The sequence below is a fragment of the Fukomys damarensis genome, unplaced genomic scaffold (genome assembly GCF_012274545.1).
Source record: "Fukomys damarensis isolate Sample0158 unplaced genomic scaffold, DMR_v1.0_HiC HiC_scaffold_27, whole genome shotgun sequence".
Taxonomy (NCBI): domain Eukaryota; kingdom Metazoa; phylum Chordata; class Mammalia; order Rodentia; family Bathyergidae; genus Fukomys; species Fukomys damarensis.
In genome coordinates, this window is record NW_022900939.1 from 28,425,517 (window position 1) to 28,442,385 (window position 16,869).

At 44.0% G+C, this 16,869-nt stretch overlaps 1 protein-coding gene across 4 annotated transcripts in view; it reads right to left on the reverse strand.

Moving 5' to 3' along the window:
- Positions 1–16,869, reverse strand: part of Syk (spleen associated tyrosine kinase) — a 77,650-nt gene that overhangs the window by 16,142 nt on the left and 44,639 nt on the right. For 3 of the 4 annotated variants that reach the window (XM_010607603.3, XM_010607602.3, XM_010607601.3), the window contains exons 4-7: positions 7,123–7,261; positions 5,956–6,037; positions 5,558–5,583; positions 3,583–3,651 (exon numbers count right to left, since the gene is read on the reverse strand). In XM_010607603.3, coding sequence (XP_010605905.1) covers positions 3,583–3,651; positions 5,558–5,583; positions 5,956–6,037; positions 7,123–7,261 — 316 coding nt within the window. The remainder of the gene's footprint in view (positions 1–3,582; positions 3,652–5,557; positions 5,584–5,955; positions 6,038–7,122; positions 7,262–16,869) is intronic. The other variant, XM_010607604.3, reaches the window with a different exon arrangement.

Genomic DNA, 16,869 nt, shown 5'->3' on the forward strand with positions numbered 1-16,869 from the left:
AAAAAAAAAAAAAAAAGGCCAGGGATTTAGCTCAATGGTTCTGCCACTTGTCTTGCAAGGGACAAGGTCCTGAGTTCAATCCCTGGCACTAATAAATAAATAAATTAATAAATTAATTAAAAGAAAACAAGAAGTGGGAATTTGGAAGTGCATGGAGAAAAATAATTCTTGTTTCTTGTTTCTATGAAACTGATAGGCTAATTCAGAGTTGCTTAGTTCCAGAGTATTGTCAGGGGATATTTTCTGTCATTAGTTTCTAGACTTGTTTTTCTTTTGCTCCCACTTCTCTGAAACACATTTTACAATTAGGCAACAGAGATTCTGCAGGTGATAACATGCACCTGACTGCAGGGAGAACAAGTTGACTTCAGAAATACTGACTGCAAAAAAGCAGACATGGTGCACAGTCCCTGGTGGAGGAATGACTGTAGCCCAATAGGTCAGGAGTACACTGAGCAGGAGAGCAGACCCTTGCCAGCATGGGGAAGTATTACGCCTGCTGTAGGCATAGGAAATAACCTGTGACCTGCACAGTTAGTCTTCTCTCATCTTACAACGAAGACCAAAACCTGGCCCTGAATGATTATATGGAAACGCGTTTCTCAGAAGCGTCATGCACTGTTTAGGCATTACCAAGCAAAGAGATGGGACTTGAGAATTTTTTTTCTCTCCTCACTGAACCTTAAATTGTGTATTTAGATGTAAGGTTTTAAATATCCCAATTATCAATGTATGTGTTAAATAAAATATAAAAATGAGTTTTAATGAGAAATTCTGGAATATTTAAGTCTGATCATATTAGGGAAATTCTAAAGAAAAGGTTAAATGCATCTGCCTTTCAGTTTTTATTATGAAATCTTAAAACTAATAATTTTAAAATCAAAGTATACTTCAAGTTTTATAATGTATTTTTGTACCTGAATTATTAAAAACAACTATTCATGCTGAACAAATGAATAAGTTAGAAAAAGCTGTTTGTTTACTCCTTAGCATAACAGATGGAATAATAATAATAATAATAATAATAATTATTATTATTATTAGTAGGAGTAGTAGTAGTAGTACCAGGGATAGAACTCGGGACCTTGTGCTTGTGAGGCAGGCAGCGCAACCATTGAGCTAAATCCCTGGCCCCAACAGATGCAATATTTGACATAAGTGTCTCAATTCTTTTCTCATGTCTGTTAAATTCTGGAAAAATTCCCCAACCATTTTGTGAAAACGTAAATATTAGTTCTCCTAAAATCATCCTGATAAGCAACTAAAATGTTTTGTGTCCATAGCTTAAATCATAGAATCCTGCTATCTTATGAATTATCTACTGATATCTTTGACATCTATAAAAATTCAATGCCCATTTCAAGTTATTAAAAATTTAAATGTACAACCATCTTTTTTGCAAGGAAAGCATTTTCACAATATTAATTAGATTAATTTGTAATATCCAACTGTTTTTTAAAAATGAATAAAATATTTTAGTAGGTACACATTTCAAAAGGCACAACATGGCTTGCAATGAAAAGCAGGTCTCTTGTTATCCCGTTGGCACCTGGCATTACTAGTATTTTCTGTATTTTTCCAGGATATTCCATACCATGTCAATGGTACCTACATATCTTCCCATGGCTTTGTCATTTACAGTTTTAACTGTATATTCTGGAAATAGCCCTAGATCTCAGCTTCGCCCATAGTAGCAATTTTACTGTAACTGATTTCTTTCGTTTTGCAGTGATAGGCACTGTCTTATTAGCAGACTTTCAATTATACAAAGTTGGATTAAACACCTTCTTATATACATGATGGTAGAATATATAAGATATCTTATGATGAATATCCAAAAATGGAAATAACAGAGCTGAGTTTTATGTACTTTTAATTTTGATAGATGTTGCAAAATCACCCTTCTGAGGGGCTGTACTATTTCACGTTGCTCCACTGAAGTACAGAAATGCTTATCTACTTATCCCTTGTGACATGGTATGTGACTAAGTGTTTATATTTGGATTAGTTTCACAGGTGGACAAAGTTGAGCATCAGAGTTGTGTTTCTCTTAAGTTCAACAACTTTTCGTTTGTTTAAGAGCTATTTGTATTTGGTTTACTTTAAATTATCTACTGACATTTTCTGCCTTTTATCCTGTTAAATGATACTTTCTTATTGATTTATAGTCTCTTTATATTTAAGACAATTAATCATACACACATATATGTGTGTGATCATTACTAACATTTTTTCCCGGTTTCTTATTTTTCTTTTGATGATATATTTTTACTGTGTTTACACTTATTTTATATAATCATATTTACTGATTCTTCAACTTCCTTTAGACATGTTCTCCTGTTGCCTAAAGACCCACTAACTGATTTTCTAGGTACTTTCTTAGTTACTTTGAGTGACCTGCACTGCTTAAGCCTGCTTAGAAAACAACAAAAGGCAGCCAAGGTGGGTGCCTTCTCAGACTGTTCTACTGGTTTTTGGTGATGTTTTCTTTGAATATGTCAACCTGATTAACCTCAGCTATCATTATTAAATCATTCAGCAATCTAGTACTGTTGTGAAGAAATTCTGCAGTCATCTCTCTTTATATGTTAAGATTCTATGTTAGAAATTTAGCTGGGCATGGTGGCGCACGCCTGTAATCCCAGCACTAGGGAGGCTGAGGCAGGAGGATCACTGTGAGTTCGAGACCAGCCTGGGCTACATAGTGAGTTCCAGGTCAGTCTCAACTACATAGTGAGACCCTGTCTCAAAAAAGAAAAAAACAAAAAACAACAAAAAAAAAAAGAAAGAAAAAAAATTAACAACATTGAAGGAATTGAATGAGTGGTAGATAATGAATCAATATGCATCATGATTCTAATTCATTATCTAAATTATTCAATTCTAATGAACTAGAATAATGAATCCTAATTCTCTGCATCTCAAACTCTGAAGTCCATCCGCATTGGGCAACATACAGTATCTCACAAATCCTTGGGCTCCCCTCCCTCACAATGTAGCTTACATAACCCACTACCACATGTAATTCTGGCAAATCAAAACTAAATTTGCAGCTGCGCACAGTGGCAAACAGTTGTAATTCCAGCACTAGGGACACTGAGGCAAGAGGATACAAGTTTGAGCCCATCCTGGGCAACTTAGCGACTTAGTGATAAATCAAAAGTAAAAATGCCTGGGGATAGCTCAGTGCAAAGGTTCTTGGTTCAATTCCCAGTACTTTAGCAAAAAAAAAAAAAAAAAAAGGTAAATTATCTGTCTCTGAAAAGATTGTCTGGCCTGAGACTTAGCTACCACTGATCTTGCTCATTGAAATGACTTCAAAGCTACACGTTAGCAGACAGAGCAGGCAGGTGTTGCTGGACATTGCTTGGCTGAGCAGCAGAATGACTGAGGACCTACAGGGAGGCACAGATGCACCCGGGCACAGGGTGCTCAGAGCAGAAGTGCAAACCAGGACTGCATACAGCAAACAGGCAGGCAGCAGAGGGCAGGATGCGGGGGCAGCGGGGCCAGCGAGCACGGGCCGCACGTAGATCCATCCTACCACTTAGTCAGAGACAACAAGTAGGGATGCTTTGGCACCTTTCTGTGGCCAGGCTTTGGAAAGGAGTATGATTTGAGTCTGGAGATTATTCCACCTGCTGACCAAGTCTAGAAACCATAATGGCAAAGAGGAACAGTCAATTCAATTTCAGGAAACAAACCCAGGACAGCTTATGTGACATGCTACTGAGCTTTGCTTCTATAATCACACTGCTGAGCCCCTCTTTGCCCTGCCAATTTGACTGCCTATGTACAACTCTCAGTCATCTGAAACTTTTCCAAAAGAGCCCACCACCCCATTAGAAGGATCTAGCAAAGTATTTGGGAAGTATTTTCCACTGAAGGCTGCAAAATCAGAGGTACTGATGCAAAATACATCAGTAGTCCATGCTTCCCATGGGGAATTATTATGTCATGAGCTTCAGATAGACTACCCAAAAGAAACTGAAGTAGGTCTGCTGTTGAGTGGCATTACTTCACCAGGGCGAGTGCTGGGTCCCTTGGGTTGATGGAGAGTCACTGAGCTGCATATTGGGGAATCTACTTTTCTTTCTTTTTTTTTGAGACAGGGTCTTGCTATGTAGTTCAGGCTGGCCTTGAACTCATGGCAATCCTCCTGCCTTAGCCTCCTGAATGCTGGGACTACTAGTGTGCACCACCATTCCCAGCAGTGCCACCATACCTGGTTACATCTTTTTCTGTATGCATTTTACCAGTCAATAAGAAGTTATTGGGTGATACAGCTAAACGTATTTTCCCTTGTCTTTTAAGAGTTATCAGCCCTAAACGCTTATCCATATAAAGGGAAATGGACCTCTCCAAAGGAATATGATGTTTAAAAAGAGACTCTGGGCCCCAGAGTGGCATAAAGAGTCACAGAAGTTGCGGACTCCATGAGGGAACTAGGATTTAATATCCCAAAGTTCCCTAGTGTTTTGTTTTTAAGCAATGTTCAAGTCTCTCAATCTGATAACAAGCGTTATCCCTGAGTGTCCTCTCTGGTTTCAAATGGGGTCAAGACCCATCCTCTCTACTGCAGGTAGAATATATATCTGGCTTTCTGTGGATGTTGTTCTTCGGGGATTAGCAGGCACAGCAGGCCCATTTCCCAGATGGTATTAAAGGACATGGAAAATCTTAAGTCTCCCAAAGCATGAGAAAAGTAATTCCTGCCTTGACTATAAATCTATGTGTCGCCTCCTAACAGTCTGGAGGGACAAGGGAGGCTTCCCTCTCACCCACACGGAGAAGTATGTGGGTACATTCTCACTTCCTCCTGATGCACAGTGGGATGTGGGCTCTAGTAAAGCCTCCCAACTCCACCCTTCTTTGGGGCTTCCTCTTGTATAGGATCTCTCCAAGCATCCCCACTCCTAAGTATCATAATTATTATTTTTATTATATTATTATTTTGGTACCAGGGATTGAACTCAGGACCTTGAGCTTGTGAGGCAGGTGCCGTGCCACTAAGCTAAATCCCCATCCCCCCAACCTAAATTTTAGTCAACCCAGTTCACTCAGTAAAGTCAAATCCCTTGGCAAATGATCCAACAGCTGATATAGCCAGGAGTTGGGTCAGACAACCTCAAGGAGACAGCTTATCTACTCAGCTTGTGGTGCACCAAAAGGGGTCCCTGGGGCTGATGCACCAGTGTTAACACATGCGTGGCTGAACGTATGCACAGTCTGCAAGGCTGAACCTGAGGCCATGCTCTCATTTACCAGATCTGGTGGGAGGCCTGTTCGTGATTTAGCATTAGGTTCTCTCCTCATTTTTAACACTGTCAGAAAATGGCAGGTATTTAGTGTAGCCAAGGAATTTAGAATATTTGGCTAGTTTAGGGCTGACAACAGGCTGATTGTACCTAATCTCACCAGCATTCCCAGTTGATCAAGGGGGAAATTTTCAAGTGCCATCAAAACAGTGATTGCTCTCTTGTTAGCTGTAACCTGCTTTGAATTTGCGCTAATTCTTAACTGCTCCAGCTCCAGTGGCATTTCTGATGATACTTACCGCAACACTGGAACTCTGTGTGTGGGCTGCAAAAGTAATATTTCCTGATTAGAAAGGGTCTGAACAATTACACTGTCTTAGCAAACACCACTTACTTAGCCCCCTTTCTCTATCACAGAACAATGAGTATGATTATGATATTGCTGCTTGAGAAGATTACAAACTTTCTGCACCCCTTTCTTTCCAAACTCTTCAGTCACCTTTTCATCCATGAATTAGTTTTTCAAAAGCGACTGACTAGTTTTTGATCTGTGATGCCTAAAAATTGGAATGCTCTGACAACCCAGTTAGTTCTTCTGTAAGAGCAAGGTCTCATCTGACCTGACTTTGGGATCTGAAATGCGGGTGACTATGATCGATATCTGAAAAACAGACATTCAGATGCTTTCATAACTCACCTGCCTGTGCACCAATTTTTTGACATGGAACTGTAAGCACTCTTAACAAACCATCTGGCTTGTAAGAGTAATGTTCCACTAGCTGAAAGAGAAGAAAATATGGTAAATACTGGGGCAAGAAATGGGGAAATAGTGACAGAGAGATTAAAGACTGTTTGTTGGGCTTTAAAGTGACCTAAGGAAACTTAAATCTGATGTTTCCAGATGGTCCACTGCCAGGGTGCTGGGGAGATTGGAACTCAGCCATAGATGTCCTTGGGCAGTGGTTGGTAAACATTTGCATAAATATCTAGAAGAGATATTTTAGGCTTTAGGGAACCATATACCATCTCTGTCACCCATTCATTCATTCATCCAAAAACAACCCTTTCAAGGAATATGAACCACTCTCTTGAAGGACTGCACAAAAATCGGCCTGCAATGAAGGTGGCCCCTCACAATCTCACAACCCCAAGAGCCTCTGAGTCACTGTCCCCAGGCCTCTCCCCAGGCCACCCATAGCTTTGTTTCTGTGTTTGTCTGAAAGATTGATCTGGTTAGTTAGAATGTCCTAGAAAATAATGTTTTCCAGTCCCCCAAAGTGGTGCTTTCTGCTGAACTCTGATCACAGGCCTGCACAGACATGAGCTGTGGCACTGAGAGCTAAAAGGCCCTGGGAAAGCGATGAGACCTCCTAGACTCTAGGACCCTTGACATCCGGGCTCCTTTGCCCATACTTCTCATGCAAGTCACCTAGTGGCTGGAAAGCAGCCCCACTGCATGCGTGGGGCGGGGGCTCTGTGCACCTCTCACAAGCTCCAGCAGCTGCTGTTGTGCTTGGAGCCACACTGCAAACTGTGGGTGACCTGGCTCTTCTCCCCACTTCTTCTTTTCCTTCTCCTTTTGTTGATTAGTTGATTGAAGATTGATTGCAGATTAAATCCAGAACCTTCACACTGAAGTGCATCCCCAGCCCTTTTTTATTTTGAGATAGGTTGTCACTACGTCACTGAGTTGCCCAGGTTGGGGATTAACTTGTGATCATGCTGCCTCAGACCCCCAAAGTGCTGGGATACAGGCATGCACCCCCCATGCCTGGCCTCCACAAACTTCTCAGAGTCCATGGAATAGGCAGCTCCATGGGCTCAATGCTGTGCTTGAGAGGTAGGTGAAGAAGACAACATGTACCTGCCAAAGTGTGTCGAACTTCTTCCCCTCAGGGATGGAGAGCTTCCCCGTCTTGTCTTTGTCAATGCGATAGTGCAGCACCTTCCCTTCGTGCAGCAGGCAGAGAGCGTAGGAGCCATTGTTGTCTCTGGCTCTGATCCTGGAAGAGAGGACACAGTGACATCAACCTACAGGGACTGGTCCTTCGCAAGGCTTTAGCAGGAGGCCTTGCCTGAGGTTTCAGAAGATGCCCTTGGATCCCTCCACTGGGGGAGGGTAGTGCCCACCATTGAGGTCTCAGGAAAGGTCAAGACCAGCAAGCCTGAAATAGGAAGTGCTAACAGGTTGGGGGCCATTAGACCATGGCTAAAGCCCAACAGGCCTGAAGGGGAAGCAGGGGGCCTGGGGCTCAGTGAGCAGTAGGGTGGCTCAGGGCAAATGGCACAGTGGAGCCCAGTGGTGTCATCGTCCAGCTGTGTTGTCTCCCTGGGGGATGGTTGGGAGTGTCTGGGGCGAACTCTAATCAGAATCCTTCTGGAGTGCAGATGGAGGGATGTGCGAGCTTCTGCCTCCAGGGCCCGCTTTACCTCCTTTCCTTGTCCCCTTTGCACGAGCAAGGTCAGGATCTAACATGTTCCTGACATTGCCAGGTAAAGGCCTCAAGGAGAAAACATCATCATCACTGAGGGATAAGGGGACAGCACTGGGGCTGTGCTGTGCTGTGCTGATGGTCCTGAATGATGGCTGTTCATCAGTGTCATCTCAGGTGAACTTCAGTGCCTCCCCTTCCACACATCCTGGTGAGCTGAGACTCAGGAGTCAGTGACAAGCAGAGGTGTATATCCCCTGTGCTTCTTGTGAGGGGCACTCCTGACTGTGGGAGGTAAGAAGGCACTGGAAGATCCGCAGGGTTTCGGCAAGAGGCAGTCCCACTGGGGCTGAAAAGCTCAAAGTGGACATGAATTTCTGTCATTGCCACCCCTTGAGATCATGAGGCTGGAGAATGGGTGAGTCATGAGGAGGCCTCTCCAGGCCTAGCATTTGCAGAAACGAGGAAGCTGAGGTCCAGGGGCATTAAGCAACCCTCCCAAACTCCCTTCCTGGAAAGAGCTCAACTGTGCCCCAGACACCCCAACTTCTGCATACTGGGGGAATTTCTGCTGCCTCTGCTGGGTCCCCAGGGCTTACAGCTATGGGCACACAAGAGTGAGATAGGCTTTGGTACCGGACGTGGCCACACTTCCCTTTCCCCTGCTGTGTACACTCATCTCACAAAGCTCGCCCAAGACAGAAAGGCTGAACTGTGGTGTGGGAGGCTGGAACGAGTTTCTTTTCAAGTGGTGTTTGGCCAGGTATAGTGGCTGGATTCCCCCCACACCCCACCCTGGCAGCTGGCCAGGGCAGAAGACCCTTCTGGCAGGTAGCCATTCTGAAACTTCCCCTGTGAAAACATCGCATCCTCCCCAACCACCCGAGTCATCAGCTTCCTGAAGTGTGAACTCTGTCATCATGGTCCTATGGCTAGGTACAGCCATAGCTGGTTACCAGTAAACCAGAAAAAACCCAGACCGCACAATAAAATATATTTTTATGTGACTAGAGAACTGAATCTATTTTATAGGGAAGCTATTTATAATATGGGGTTATCTATGCGTATATCTTATAAATATCAATGACCATGGAATAGTCTGGGTGTATAAAAAAACTATATAAATAAAAAACTGTCAAGAATTTATGTGTGCATCCATAACTTGGAAGGATGATTAGAGGACACACCAAAATGTCATTTTTCTTTATTTAGAGTCCTTCACATCTGAGACTTGAATGTCATGAAGATAATAAATGGGATGTGAACTCTGTTCTTTGACTCTATGTCTGTTATGTACCAATCCACCTTGCCACAAACCGCAATTGATTTTTCTCTTGTTTACACTGACATGGAATCTGGGCCTGGCAGTGCATACCTGTAGTTCAAGCTAGTTGGGAAGTCGAGGCAGAAGGATCGCTTGAGCCTAGGAGTTCAAGACCGGCCTGGGCAACATAGTTAAGACCCTGGTTCTTAAATAAGTGAGTGAATAAATGTCAACAACAAACAAAAACTAACATGAAGAATCACAGAATGCTCAGGAAGATGGTGTAATCCACCTCAGAGATGTGGCAAAGGCAAGTTAAGACTGCAGTGTCAATACTGTGACACTGTACAAAATCTAAGAGACTGAGTATTCTAAGTGCTGCTGAGAATGGTAACCAACAGGAGCCCTCATATGTTGCTGGTGGGAGCATCTATTGTTGCAATCACATTGCCAGACTGTTTGGCACATTGCCAGCCTCTTGTGTCAAGAACTCCACCTCCAGGTATTAAAAACTGTGCACTGTATGCCCCAGAATGTGTGCTGGGATGTTTTTAGAAGTTTTATCTGTGCTTATCAAAAACCACGTGCAACCTAAATGTTCATTGACCACAGAGTAAATAAATGAATCATGCCATAAATCTACGCATAGCACATAAAATACTAAAGCAACAAAATGAAAACAATGACAATTACACAAAGTCTCACAGACAGAAAACATATTCCATGATCCAACGTACACAAAGTCACAAACTGGACAAAAGTAAATGACTGTGTTCAAATATGTACAACTAGGTGGTAAAACAGAGCACAAAAACAAAAACAGAACAAAAGCCAAAACATGCCAGGACACAATGAGCACACAAGTCTAGAAGTAGTCTCTTCTGGAAGGGCGAGTGTGGGGTGGGGAAGAGTCTGCAGCAGCTTGGGCTGTACAGTATTTTGCTTCTTGACTCAGTGGTGTTCACTTGCTGAGTAATCATTCAGCTGTATCTGGACAGTTCTGCACCTTATGGGCTGTACAATTCACAGTGAGCACTGTACAAAAGGCTCTAAGAGAGGAGGAAATGGAGATCATCACTTGATCATGGACCGACAATTCCTGCAAAGGCTGCACATCCCTGAAATGCTCTTATGTAATGGGTGCCGCTGGAAATTCCCTCCGCCTCTCTGGCTGTCCGTACTTGGTGCCCAGGAAAGGTAACCGGCAGGTGCAGTTCGTGCTGTGGACATGCAGCCTGAGTAGTGCCCAGGCAGCTGGCAGGAAGTGAGGGCAAAGAAGGGAAACCCACAGGCTTGGCACCTGTAGGTGGCACAGACCAGAGGGCCCAGCCACAGTAACGGCCAGCAACAGGGAGATATCTGCTGGCCTCAGGCAGATCCTAGGCTGGGCTATTTTTAATTTATCATACATATAAAGCTGATTTGAAAACTGCCTCCTGTACACAGTTCCTGCTGCTACAGAGAAAGCTGTCCTTGGTGGACACACACAGACACACACACACACACTCTCCCTCTCTCTCTATCTAGGTCTATGGAGAGAGTCAAAGAAAGTCTGTGTTTTCTGTGTGGTTTGATTTGCCTGGGATGGTCACTGAAGCCCTTGACTGTTTCTGAATACTCCCCCCGCCATGATTCCCTCAGAAGAAGTGAGCTAACAGATTTGTAGTCTGCTGTTACAAAGCCTGGCATTGGGGGGCTCGACTTTAAGATTATATTGAGAAGTTTGGCCTAAAGAGGGGCCTTTTGTGGCATAGGCTCCTCCAGGTAGGCAGCCTCAGACACCGGTCCCTTGCAGAGGTGAGCCAGGAAGCAGGGCTGACCCGTTGGGCTCTCCTGGGTGAGAGGATGTACAGTGGTGATGCTAGGCACAGGTGGGGCTATGAGGACCAGAAGTAGCGCAGCACTTGCTCAACAGGCTCCCTAAGACTACTGAGTTATTGCCCAGTCTGCTGTTGACAGAACAGAGGAACGAGGCACATACCAGTCCAATCAAGGTTCTCATTCTCCTTCCCTGGCAGAGTGGAGAATTCCTAGGCAGGGCATCAGAGTCAGGGGGTGCCTGGGTTGGCCATGTGCATGGGGAAAACTTCATTACAGCTGTACAGAGACAGGGCCACGTTATATGGAGTGGGCAGTCCTCACGGAGAGCTATCAGATCCACTGTGGTTTTTCCAGGTGGGCTAGAGAGAGGGAGGAGGAAGTGTGGAGGCAAGTGACATCCTTGACAATGTGTTGAGAGGCCTCAACTCAGGAGAGATGTCAGTGTCACTGATGCTTGAAACACAAAGGAAAATATGTCAAGATACTTTTGCCTTGAAACACAGCAACATTTACGTCCATTAATGTGCATTCCATACAAACACTGAAAGCAAGATCAGGCCAGAACATAGTATACATCTGGGGCCAGGCCATGCTCCATTTGAAACACATCTCCCTTTTTAAACATTGTATCCCAAAATCTATCTGCTCCTCTTTCTCCCCTCTCTTTTTCCTCCCCATTCTGCTCTAGTTCACCAAAGCGGACCAGTTCATGCTGCCTCTCCCAGCTCTGTAGAGACTCTGATTAGCATCAATGAACCGGTATTGACACCAGCCCATAACTGCCTTTGAACCTTATCTTTGGAAAGGCTGCAATGCTTTTCACTGATCTATGACTGCAAAACCCCATACATCAAATAAAATGGCCTCCTTTGATCAATCATGACAGCATACAAGAGGGCCAAATGAAGTTAGTTTTTACTGTGTCAAAGGAGGCTCATGATGACTAATTTCATTTATCAATAAGTAAGAAGAAGGTTTTTTCTGAAGCCCACGATTCATTTTTGAAATGTAAGTACTGAATAAAATGTGAGTTACAAAGTAGAGCAGGAAAAAATGGTGGCAAGTAAGTGCAAAAAGTAGGTCTGTTCTAAGAGCATATAACAATCATCAGCATTGCAGTGGGCAGCAGCAAAGGGACAAGTGCACAGGAGACTCCCATACAAAGAAAACTTCTTTAGTTTCAACTCTGGAGGAAAGAGTTTCAGGCACAGGAAACTCATAACTTCTACAGATAAATATCAATCAACATGAGCTCAAAAAATCTCTCAAAATGAAGGGAACATTAGTTGTGAGAAAAGGGCATTGAAGGAACGAAAGAGGAAGAACTGGACATGAATAGCCCTAGGACTTTCCATATGAGAAGAGGTGGAATATAAACTATGTGTGAAATGCTGAAAGAAATAAAAGATGGAATCATAAAAGTTACTAACAGATAAAATACTCTCAAAAATACCCAGATGTGTTTGAAAAAATGGATGTGCTAGAAGTTGAAACAAGTTCAACTAATAAAAAAAATCAATGAATGAATAAAACAGCAAGTTAGACAGAGGAGAGAAAGCAAAAGTTAGTGACGGAGGTTCAAGCCCAGTGGTATCACGCATAGTGCAACACACAGAAAAAGGCGATAAAAAGAGTAGAATATACAAGATCAGTCAGGAAGGTCTAACACACATTTAACAAGCACCTCTGAAGGAAGCAATGGTAAGAAGAGTAAGGAAGGGTGACATGTGAAGACAGGGAAGATAGCCAAGCTTGTTAGAACTGATGAAAGAGGAATCATGGCCAAAGGAAGCAGACACCCGAGGAGGTCCAGGTCAGCCTCACACACGCTACCATCACCATCTCCTTAAGGACTCACGGCAAAACAACGGTGGCAGCCACCCACCCTCTGCAGGGAACGCTGTTGTCCAAGACCCCTGTGGACACCTGAAACTATGGCTAGCACAGAGCTCATATCAGTACTGAGCTCTGTGTATGCTAAGCACTATACTTCATGTACTTAGTGCTTCACAGTTCTCTCTGGCACAGTCCGATTCCCAAGATCACTACTCTTACTTATTGTTGGGCCATTATAAAGTCAAATCAATAAGGGTTACTTGAGCACAAGCCCTGAGATAGCACAGCAGTGAATCTGATAACTGAGGTTGCTAAGAGTGACTAGTGGATGGGTAGTGTGTGTAGCACACAGATTAAGAGGAAGATAGTATTCACATTCCAGGTAGAAATGAGGCAGGATATTGCAAGACTGCATCATACTACTAAGAACACTTATAGTTGAAAATTCCTGAATTGTTAAAACTTGTGGAATTTTCCACTTAATATTTTCAGACCATAACTCACTACAGGTTACTGAAATCATGGGAAGTGAAACCATGGATAAGAGTGACTATTGTAGTTTATGTTCATAAACAGCATTGTAGTTTATTATTGAGTAAAATGAGGTTTAGAGAGCAAAATTAAATTTTGTTTAAATCCCAGGGCTCTTAGGCAGCAGGATTGTATTATTCATGACTTGAGATTCCTTACTACTTTACTTGGCTGTCTCTAAATTTAAGCAGCTTTAACTCTGTCTCACCAGCCAAACACTGCAGTATTTGGGATGTACTGCAAAAGAACATTCACACCTGCAAATATTGTCACAAATCCTCTAATGAAATGCGGAAATCTCAAATGATCACTGCTCTTAATCCAGCTGATACAGGTATCAGGTATCTCAAACAGGCTCAGATGTACCCACAGCATCAGCATCTTTGCAGAACTCACTGGAAAGGGACACACACACACACACACACACACACACACACACACACAGACAAGGCATCATCCCTTTGGGATCTTGTGCACACTGTGTCAATCCCAATTTAGGGTACTGCATCCATTCTTCTTCCTCTATCCTGATTTAGGCTTGCTCCTTAGTCACAGGGAATGCAAAAGAGTGTGCTCCGCCAGACAGAGTGGTGCATGTCTATAAAACCAGCACTGTGGGAAGCTAAAGCAGTAGGATCACAAGTTTGAGTCCAGCCCGGGCAACTTAGTAGCAAGACAATGTCTCAAAATGTTTAAAAAGGGCTGGGATGTAGCTCAGTGCAAAGGCCCCTGGTGCAATCCCCACTAATATATAAAAAAAGGTATGTATTCATAGTAGCTATCTCAATCTGTCTGAGAACTGTGTCATGTAGCAAAGAAAACTGTTCATAGGTACCTTATACTATGTCATGCTTGCCCCAAGAAGCATCCATGAAAGTATTTCCAAAGCAAAGATCTACCCGCACCCAGGCCACATGGTTGGGAAAAGGCAGAGGGAGGGTGCAGGGCTCTGGTGGGAAGTACTAAATCCTGAAGGTCAGGTGTTGAAGATGAAGATGTCATCAAGCTGGTGCTCCCAAGCCAAGCTCACTCAGGAGAGTCCTAGACTAGGACTGCATGGCTCTCATTTGCACACACCTGGGTGGATGCAGCCCCTTTACTCAGACAGCCAAAGCTACTGATCTTTCTAGTCCCGGGCTGTGTACAACATGGCACCCTCTGCACTATGCTCTCCTGCTAACCAATGGCTCCTCTTGCAGAGCCTCCCATGGGGCCCTGAGACTAAAAGGCATGAATGAATGAGCTCATGAATGTGTGCGTGTATGCGAGTGTGTGTGTGTGTGTGTGTGTGTGTGTGTGTGTGTGTGTGTGTAGGAGGGAGAAGATGGTGGATGAAGGGAACAGTGTGGAAGGGAAAGGAGAAAATACTCTACCTGGAATGGAAAATGGCTGATATGAAAGTGAGAAATCAAAGATCAAATTGTTTATTCCTCTTGACAGGGATAGGGGAAGAAGTCGGAAGGGCAGATGCAACACACACATTAACAAGCCACACAGAGGCATTCACTATCCAGGGGGGTTGGCCCTCGAGACCTCTGAAGGGGAAGCCCACTCCAAGTTGATCCCCCTTGGGGGGCTCTGTTACTATTTTTCCTTGCCTTGCAAAACAGAGTAAGGGCTTCTGGGGGTGATTTTAACTAGTACACTGATTGCCATCCAATAGCCAAGGACAGAGCCCAATCCCAAGGGCCCAGCCAGATGCAGGGGTGGGGATGCTCTTGTGATCTCAGCGGAGCCCACAGGCCACAGTCACCATCTTCCTCACTCATGTCCCACACAGGTGCCTCTGATCACTGAACCTCAGAACTACCTAGGTTCCCCCCTCCCTGACCCGGTTCCTTGCCCTCCCTTTCTCTGCCTGACTTGTTATTCTGTAGGCACTACTCGCTCCTGGCCTCTGCAAACTGCTGCGACTGATCTCAGACCTGGCTCTCTATGCCTTTCCTTTGTGGCCTTCAGAGTGCCACCTCTCCCAGCATCCACACTCAGGGCAGCCATAAGGTCAAAGCCTTCCCCAAGATAGCAGTCTAACCTCCTTCTGCTACACCTGTCTAATTGGCCAACATCTAGGAACACTGATGTCCACATGGATGGTTCTTGCTCTCCCGCGATCTCCTTCAGTACCATTCACCTCCTAATCCCATAGCAATGCCAGACTGGAATTTCCCAGGAAATTTCCAAAATAACACATCCTGTCATGCACCAGGAGGCCACAACCTCTTATCTTCCCTCTGCATTCCCACGTAGGCGCTCTGGGGACATCACAGCACCCAGCCTCTCTGTTTATCATACTCCCACCACCATTTAGAGCCACTGCTCTCCTGTTGCCCCCCCATAAGATCTCAATGCTAGACATGTCTACGTGGCAGCTCCCTCCATACCAGAGCTCACTGTGCATCCCAACATCAGTGTGTACACAGGTTAACTGTGACTCTGACACCGTCCACCTGGCCCTCTTGTCCTTCCTCTCATTCAGCTAGGAGCTCCCTTTCATGCTCATGATGTCCCCATTTGGACAATCAATCACAGGGTCAAGTCTTATGGATGAACTTTTTATCTGGTCTGACTTCCTCCCTGTCACATGTCAGCTGCAGCCACACTGTGGGTCTCCGAGTATCAGCACAGACAACTCCATCTGCAGAATCTTCTTTTCTTCCTCCTCGGCTAAGTCTCTTCATCTTATCTCTCAGAGACCCCTCGAATGTTCCCTTGCCTGGAATGATTCCTCGCTCTGAGACTCTGTTCTATGGGCTGAGGTTCTGCTCATGAAGAGGACAGTCCAGTCTTTGTTCTTGAGGTATCCACAGGGATAAGAGTGAGGGACAATAAACAAGTAAAAAAAAGTGAAAGTAACAGCACCCATATATCCCACCAGATGACCATGATGTGACATTTGTCACATATTTCTGGCTCTGCAGCACGCGACCCATGCTTGACATCTTTCCCACATGGAAAACAGTATGGGGTGAAGTCAAACTTGTGTCCATGGCCACAGCACCCCAATGCCCAATGATGCCTGGTGCTAATTGGTTGAATGCACGAAGAGTTTTTTGAATGATTTTTTTTGTTGTTGTCCTTTTTGGATTTCCATAACATACACTGAAAGTTAGAAAATAAAAACTGCAGTTCAAATGGCATTAATGATTAACTGGTTTGATGACTCTTCCTCTTATTATAACATTAAGTCAGCTCAGTTCAAGGTCACCATGAACTCGCTCTTGTCTCTAAAAGATTTGCAAGGACTCTTGGCCAAAAACAATAAAATACTAAAGAAAAAGTTTTAAATCTAGCATGGCATGGAATTGTAGAGCATTTTCACTCTAAGATATTTTATAGATGAAATGAAAGCCACTTCACATCCCATTTTATCGTGCTCACCACTCTGGAAAAGCAGCCCCACATACTGGTTTAGCTGCCCCATGGGAGGTACGTGGTTGAGGCCTCTGCCCATAAGGCTCAAAGGCATGAGGGCCACAGTGTACTCCTCAACCAGCCCAGGAAGGCCTGGCATGGGGACCTCATGGCCTCAGGCATGTGTGTGACTTGTGTAGTATCTTTTAGTTGCAGCCAACAAAGATCACTCTCTTACACTTGAACTTCCCTTCTTGAAGTTGACAAGGATCCTAAAAATATAAATGCCATTACTAATAATAAGCTATGATCTTAGAGGAAGGACTAAATCATCTTTTTTCTATACATAGAAAGTAACATTACTAAATCATTTTTT